The following is an 8,334-nucleotide window of genomic DNA, read 5'->3' on the forward strand; positions in this document are numbered from 1 at the left end:
ACACATCAGAATCAGTAAAAATGAATAAAAAAAGCGTTGGACTCGTTTTGGAGGGAATGCATATAAGTTACTGTAGACTATGTGCTTTATTCGTTGTTTATTGTAACTAAACAGAAAACATTAACTATCACAAAAAACGCCCAGGTTCTTTCCCTGCCGTGGGGGAAGTGTAAAAGAAATCCAAATTGCCAAAACAAAAAAGGGGACCCTAAACTATGTAACCACTCTCGCAGGATACCGTTTAGTGCTTTTTGACAAACCCTCTCGCCAGTGAAGGCAGCGGCGAGTTTGGATCACCGGTTTGGATAGGCGTCACGTGCAAACTGAAACGTAACTCCAGAGGCGTAAGAACTTCAACAAGTAGCGAGAACTTCCCTGAGAGTCGAGGTTACCTGCGTGGGTAGGACGCTACACCGTATGATATATTGAGGAAATACAATGTATGGAATTTTATATTTTTGAATTGAAGATTACAAAGAAAGGAAACCACAAATGCCAAAAGAAGTTGCTTCACACACAGTGTTACAACTATGTAACCGGAGCTTTCAAAGTTGAAGTTCTAATTAAAAACTATACAGAAAACGTCCATAACCTTTCAATGACCGTTTTTGTTTTCAAAAAACTAGATATACACTAATTTTTTACCTCTCTGACTGTGTACTTTTCTCTGTTTTGCTCTATTTTTTGCGACGAAGATGTGTGCGCACGAAGCTTATTCAGGGAGGGCGACCCTTTCCTTTCTGGTTCTAGTGCTCTGTGTCCCGCGCGGTTTGGCATTCTCCGTCGCCGGACAAGTGAACACCTGTGAAGCCAACGGCAGTGTATATTACGTGGGAGAATGGTACTTTCTGGACTCGGACCATTGCACGCAATGCGAATGTACCGCTGAGGGGTCGGCGTGCGCCAGGACGGAGTGCACTTCTCTCCCGGCAGCTTGTATTCACGTTAGCCACTACCCGACCGACTGCTGTCCGAGATGCGAGAGGATAGGCTGCGAATACAGGGGAGATGTGTACGAGCTGGGAGAAAACTTCCAGGTAAAATTCTTCCACGGGACTGAAATAGACGATTGCACGCTATAGGCTACTAGACTAGTTGCTACTGCTCTCACATTCCAGATTAGGCTATTATTTTCCCCCCACAAAGGAAAAGATTAGTCTGTTACTCCACCGCTGAAACTTTGCATGAAATTGCATTTGTAACATGTAGCCTAGTGTGAAACGAAATAATCGTTCTTGGCGCCAGTTTGCTTAAACTTAGCTACTGCCGATGCTGTTGTAGCAATTGCATTTCCATACTTCAAAACGATTTTCCATACTATTGCATGCAGGTCCCTGGTGCAGCTAAATGGGCTTTCGTAAAACGTGTTCTCCCAGCAAAAGTCGAGAGATGTATAACGAGAGCCGCTGAGTATTTAGAACATCCACTCGTTTAATCCTACAATAAGGCACTTGTATTCAGTTAATGGGCGGAATTAAATTGTTCTTGGCTGAATTTAGCTTCGTATATCTCCATTAGCCTACATCTCTAAATCAAAAAGTGTAATGTTGTTATTAGATAATTCTTATATTCCCTATGTTGTAGCAATTTCGACGTATAGTGTACAACAATAGCCTATATCACGACATATGAAATTGAACTATATCCGACATGATTAGCATTATCATTTATTTTCATCTTCATTGAATTTCGTATCTGCAACGTTAAGTCTCTTTAATTATTTCGAAGATGTGCACTTTTTTATTAAATCTATAACGCCTCAAAATAGAGAAACTTGCGTGAAAAGTTTGCCTGAAGTTGGTAAAGGGACTGAACGTTTGAAGAACGTATGGCGCGACACCTTGTGGCTAAAATGTACATTACACTGCTCACGCGGCCTTTGCGGATATACGTAACATCATCATGCTTATCAGACCTTTCTACAAAGGGGAAAAACAAGGTCACAATTCTGGAGAAAGTTATGCAGTTCATTTTGTTATTACATTGACTCGGATACCGTCTAGATACTTAATATATGTTGTCATTTTGAGATGGCTGTTATTAACAGCCTATAGGCTTTGTCCGAAATGCTCTAATCAGTTTTCTTCAATCGTCAGCCTTCCAAACATGGTGATCGTTGTTAGTAGCGCATTTTTGGAATTGTTATTACCTTAATTAGGCTACGATCAAACACGATGGCTTAAAGGAAATAACAATGCAGACTGTTGTGCGCCTTGATTGTAAACAGTCTGAGTATAAGATCGCGCCGTCGTCTGAGGGATTTTGGTATTATCGCTGATAGGAAAGCCCGGGAGCCGATAGTGATACTCACGGGCGTATATGACGCTGGGGAGGGAACGAGGGCCTGGATCTGATGGCGTTTTTTACGGCCCATTTAACCCGACCTTGTATCCGTAATTAGACGCTCGTGGAGATGGAGTTAATGCTTGATAATGAGCGCGCAGAGCAGGGGGGGAAACCCCCAGAGTAGCCTACATCTCCACATGTTCAGCTCGTGAGGTTTAGGAGCTGTACTCTGAGCCACAGAGGTTATACCGATGAGTATTCAGCATATTTCTCCAAACCAGCAGATTAATGGCAAATAACCCCGAAAATGAAAAAAAAAATCTGTTTTTTTAATTAAGCCCTTCTGGATGAAGGACACAAATGCCATATAAACAAAAGTGTAGGATTACGAAATTCTACATATCATAATGTCTGGTTGTTTTTCATGCTGCAAAGAAATGCCATCTCTTACACTGCCAGTAAGTTTAGTTGTTGATGTTGTCAACCCAGCTATTTCAGTGAAGCCTAACTGGCAACTTGTTGCCTCTCACACACACACTCATAGTATAAGGTAGAAACTGAGGTCACGGTGCCTTTCAAAGCCTACTGTTCTCTGTGATTGACAGCCCTCGGAGTGCGAGCAGTGCACGTGCGACAGCGACGGAATCGCCCGCTGCCTGGTGGCGGACTGCGCCCCCCCGCCCTGCGTCAACCCCGTCTACCAGAAGGGGAAGTGCTGTCCGGAGTGCAGAGAGGGTGAGTGTGGGGAACGCCATTTCCGCTTTTAACCGGGAAGCTTAGCCTACTGCTCAGCTCAGTCACTCCTGTTGACATTAATTAACAAAGAGTGCTATAGTAAATGTGTGAAATTTAGCGGTTAACGAGAACACGTGACCTCGTGATTAATTATCTGTTATGTCGCATAATCTGATTACGCTGGGTGTGCTTGCGGTACCTTCTCTTTCTGATATAAACTCATCATTAACAGTGGCAGCCCAAGGAAACTGGGAGGGGAGGAAGATAGAGGGGTAGGAATAGCCCTTCCAGTGAATGACACAGTGGGTAGAATAGCAAGGCGATGGGAGATGGATGATGTGCTTATCACTCTCTTTCTCTGCACTCAGTGCAGAGAGATCATTCCTGAGAGTTAAAGGTCAGGACTTCAGATTAATGCTTCTCATGTTCAAGATTGAGGGGGGGAGGGGGGGTAATAACCATAAAGCCAATATCCAATCCAAAGCCGGGTGCCCAGTCCCCTTTTCCTGGCACTTCATCACTCAGTTGATTGTTTTTTTGTTCGTTTTTTTTTTTTTTTAAACAAGCAACCATTTAATGCAACAGGCAAGCATCTCTATCCACAATATGCAGTATAGCTGGTTTTCTGACATGGAGCAGTGGGAAGACTGCCTCTACTGGCCAAGCAGCCACTTTCAGCAGCAAGGCTGAGGCATGAAGCGAGATGTTGTCAGCTTGCACAGTGAACCTACCATGTAATCTGCTTCTCTGCCTCTCTCTGCAGCTATGCTATGCCTGCCCAAATGCTAGCTTTCTGGGTGTTCAGACCAGGTCTTTAGCCCAATTTTCTGTTGTGTATCCCCACTGTAAAGCGTCTCTGTAAAAAAACGCATTTACAAATAAAACGGAATTGAGTCTCGGAACAGCGCTCAGCGCATCAGGCAGAGCTCTCGGTCACCGGCCGTTACCCCCGGGGATCAGCCGGGGAGCCAGAGAGAGCCGCGCGCGCTAACCGGAAACCTCTCCGTACTCCGCGGGCCGGACTGTACTGGCGAAAATACGGGAGCGTTTCTCCTTGCCTGATGAATCACCCTGTGCAGATCTGCTCTTCCTGCACCGAGCAGGCTGCCTTCAGACTCCATGGTTACGTAATAGCAGGTTGAGAGGGGGGAGGGGGGGTGTCCTGTAGTCCCCAAATGATTCATTAACTGCAGTATAAGAACAATCCTGCATAACGATGCCCTGCTGAGAAATACATCTCATCATTTTTATAGCAGTAAGCACCCGGCGTCAGCTTAGCATGCAACAATATGCAGAGGCAATATTTCAGCCCCGACAAACGGTAGCCAGAGAGTGAGAAGGAGCCGCGTCAGCACAAAAAGAATTCGGCTTCTATCTAATTTTAGGAAACGATTGCTTCTTTTTCCCTCGGTAAACTTGCACACAGACGTCGTCGAGGGCATTAGGATTAATCAGTTGTCACGCATGACATGGGAGTAAAATGCATTTACATTGTGGTGCTTTTCGGTGATTTTTGTAATCCATAATGTATGAGATTAGTTTTGTTTGCACTTTTCTGTAGACATAATTATGTGAGTCAAAGACGACAGTAAAAAGCATAAGGAAATACTTACCATTGTTGGATTCTACAGCTGTCTCGATCCCTACTTTAAACCCCAACCCGAAAACAGCTTAGAATTTTATACTCTTGTAACACAGGGAGAATTAGGTTTTGCTATTTGCATATCAGTGATTTTATGAACTGAGGCTTACTTCGCAAACGGGCCTCCTTGGTTCAGCAGCCTCAGTCAGACTGCGCCAGCAGGGTGTTGCGTGCGTGTTCACATGCACACGTATGCCTGGGGCGCGTACTGTCTACATGCACACGCAACAGAACCCCTCACCTTTCAGACAACAGCGAGAGCTACACTCACAAGGCCACTGCTCTAATGCAAGAACTGTGTCTGACAGCTTATTTCTCCACCGCTGCTGACAGTGAGCACATGCCATCCAGGCAGTACAGGTATTTATTCATATATTTTCCCTTCATTTAGACAGAAGACAGCAGAGGGGGTAACTGATAGAGAAGGGACCACAGCAGCAGACGTTGCCGTGGTGGGGAACCGAACCCCCATCTGTGCAGGGGGATTTGTACATCTCTCGCCGTACGATGCAATCTTGACGTTTTTCACGGGACTGACAGCCACAGTTGATACTCTTGTTTCTAAATGTACCGTGTGTGAACTTGACACTTAGCCCACAAGCCCTTGCAAATAGCTTATTAACATATATGTGTGTGTGTGTGTGTGCGTGCGTGCGTGTGTGTGCGTGCCTGTGTGTGTGTGTGTGTGCGTGTGTGTGTGTGTGTGCGTGTGTGCGTGCGTGTGTGCGTGCGTGTGTGTGTGTGTGTGTGTGTGTGTGTGTGTGCGTGTGCGTGTGCCTGTGTGTTCCGTCTGTCTGGAACCGCAGGTCCAAACTGCTACACAGATGGCACCCGGACCCGAGTGATCCCGGGGGGCGAGCCCGTGTGGGTCGACTCCTGCACCAAGTGCCGTTGCCACGACGGCCAGGAAGCAGGGTACTGGGAGGGCAACCGCGTGGCCATCTGCGCCCGAGTCCGCAACTGCACCCCCGAAGAGGGGCACTAGCCCAACTGATAGACTCGAAACAAGAGCCTTCAAAGCGCTAACCCCTAGATCTGCTACAGTACATATCACATGTGTAACCATATGTATTTTTGCCCCCTGACCAGTACCACAGGGGCTGTTTTAGTTACCTGGATGTTTAAATGGGATGCAGTATTTCGGGCAGGTTACAGTAGGTTACCTCATTCGGTACATTTTGAAAGTCGGTTAGTGTTTCATCCACAAAGAATGTTTCATGTCAACTGAGAAATTGTAGGGCTGGAAAAGGAAAAGTGGAAAGGAGAAATGAGCTGTTCTCCACAGCTGCATCGGTACAAGTAAGAATGGTCAGAAGTCAGTGTAAGCTTTATTAACTATGGCATTTTGGATCAGTCAACACCTCCCAGTCAGTCTCTCTTAAAAATGTATCTTTTGCTTTTCTTTTATTTAAATGACATGAATGATCCTCAACATGAGCATTAGAACTAGAACTTGTGACTTTTATTCTTCCTTAAGAGACCAAAGCGTAAAAGAACCAAAAAATTTTAGACTGTAGAAATTTGTTTGTAAATGTGTATGTGTGTGTAATAATACATGTCCATGCAGGCATGGAAATAGCTTGCTACTTATAACTAAAGCCATTTAGTTCGGTAGATGAAAACACATTCATTATACTCTTATGTAGATTTGATGGATTATCTGAGCAAACCGACAGTTTCGGAAAAATTCTGTTTCCAAAAATATATCGGTTCCACTTCATTGTCTTAATTTTCAAAATCACACATTTATACTTGTATAACAACAACATGTGACACATTATGCAGATGTCTTTAGTCTTTAGATTGCCTGCTGGTAAAACTTCAGGATCACTGAATACTGTAGTTTTTTTATTTCATTTTTATATCTTTCAACTAAGTGGGTGATGTACCTGCGTACACATTCTGACACTGTAGCAAATGGAGACCAGTGTTCGGTTATCCATTCACACTTTCCCTTCTAATAGTATTCCAACCCCCAAATTTCTATGTAATTACACAGGTGTATGCAGTAATAACATTGTGGTTACATGGGTGTCATTCGTACAATTACTGTGTAATTACAATACCTGAAGCCCGCTAACATAAGGTGTGATATTAACTGAAAGAATTGCAGGTTTGAGAAAGCTATGCGTAATGTTCAACTGAAGTCACTCACAAGGCATCCCGTGGTCTGTCTCCATGCTGTTTCATTCATAAGGAATAAAATGTATATTTTACAGTAGAAATACAATATTGTAGTGTTTTTATTTGTTTTCTTTGCATATCTATTAACAATGTATTTTTAGTTTTTATGACTTGTAAATAACCGTTTATAGTGAAAATTATTATTCCGATCGCAAAAACCCTGGTAATACATTTTTCTGTTTCACCAAATCATTGTAGCTGACAGTTTTCTTTGGTATGAGAATGCATTAAAAAGGGGAACCTGTCAAGATTTGCTGTTTGTTGGATTTGTCTTCATAAAAGATTCTAGTTATAAAATGCATGCAATAATATTGTCTGTATCGTGATGAAGTATTTAAAGCTTCATTAAACACTTAAAACATAATTGTCCTTGGCAGTTGTCACTTCGAGCCTGTTCATCTCTTAAGTGATTTAATGCAGGTATAACCTGTAACAGATGGAACTGCTCAGAATCAAATCAACAACCGTTCAAGAGTGAGCCATCCCAGGAACATCAGAATGTTCCACACTTTTTGAGGAACGATTTCATCATTTTGCTTTCACTCATTTGGCGCATCTTTACAATTTCATACACAAAATATAACATCGGTTTGTAAACAAACAAACAAAAAAACGTTTCGCTTTTCGATGGAAGTTGAGGCGGAATCGTGTGCATCCCATTATACTGGATACCGAAACCTCGCGGACTGAATGACGATAAGAACGCAGCGTGACGGGAAATGAAGCCAGCGGTTTGATCTGCCGCGGGAGCGAGCTCCTAACGGCGAAGAGACGAATACTAATGATCCCCGCAAACAGGATTATCATGTTATCCGTCTTCTCAGGAGAAACGCAAACCGGGACCCCGGGAAGAACTTCACGTCACGTCAGGGCAGCGAACCATCCACTGCTCAAAGAACACTAAACAGACTGCCGTTTTTTCCCCCATCAGATTTATTGATTGTATACAAAAAGTAGGTTTGATATGACAGTATGCATTCTATATAAGATATTACATTTGACATTCAATGTACAAAACCTAGATAGATACAGTAAATCTTTTAAAAACGCGCTCGGGCTTGGGGGAGGGGCCTGAGACGGCCAGTAGATGTGCATTACCAAAGTATTTAATCCTGTCACAAAGTACTCGGAGATCGGTCGGCGCAACTTTCAAGCAATATTGATGAGACTGAAAAAAAGTAAATGCACTGGATTCAGGGTGGGGAGGGGGCTTAATTGAACACGAAAAAATAGCTCTCTATCACTGAGAACCGTTCTAGAGACAGAAGAGGACAATCAGCTCTGTTCACCACTTTATCACTGGCCCAATGCTACATAATCAACACAGGCTGATGGGAAAAGTATAGAGAAAGCAAGTATAGAAACATGGATGTAAAATAGAGCTTGCGATTTTCACCCGAGCCCTAAAAAACTAGACCGGAACCACAGGGTTTGGGTCTGTATGGGCCCTAATTCTGCCATTTTATATTGGGTTTATATTGGGCATG

The 8,334-nt window shown here is 43.5% G+C and overlaps 1 protein-coding gene across 1 annotated transcript; it reads left to right on the plus strand.

Moving 5' to 3' along the window:
- Positions 1–258: 258 nt before the first annotated feature.
- Positions 259–6,125, plus strand: zgc:113531 (uncharacterized protein LOC541359 homolog). The gene is made up of 3 exons (XM_035422634.1): positions 259–1,037; positions 2,892–3,021; positions 5,470–6,125. Exons 1-3 carry the CDS (start codon positions 696–698, stop codon positions 5,646–5,648), a joined length of 651 nt encoding a protein of 216 aa, XP_035278525.1. The 5' UTR covers positions 259–695; the 3' UTR covers positions 5,649–6,125.
- Positions 6,126–8,334: the final 2,209 nt, after the last annotated feature.

The sequence above is a fragment of the Anguilla anguilla genome, chromosome 6, assembly GCF_013347855.1.
Source record: "Anguilla anguilla isolate fAngAng1 chromosome 6, fAngAng1.pri, whole genome shotgun sequence".
Taxonomy (NCBI): Eukaryota; Metazoa; Chordata; class Actinopteri; order Anguilliformes; family Anguillidae; genus Anguilla; species Anguilla anguilla.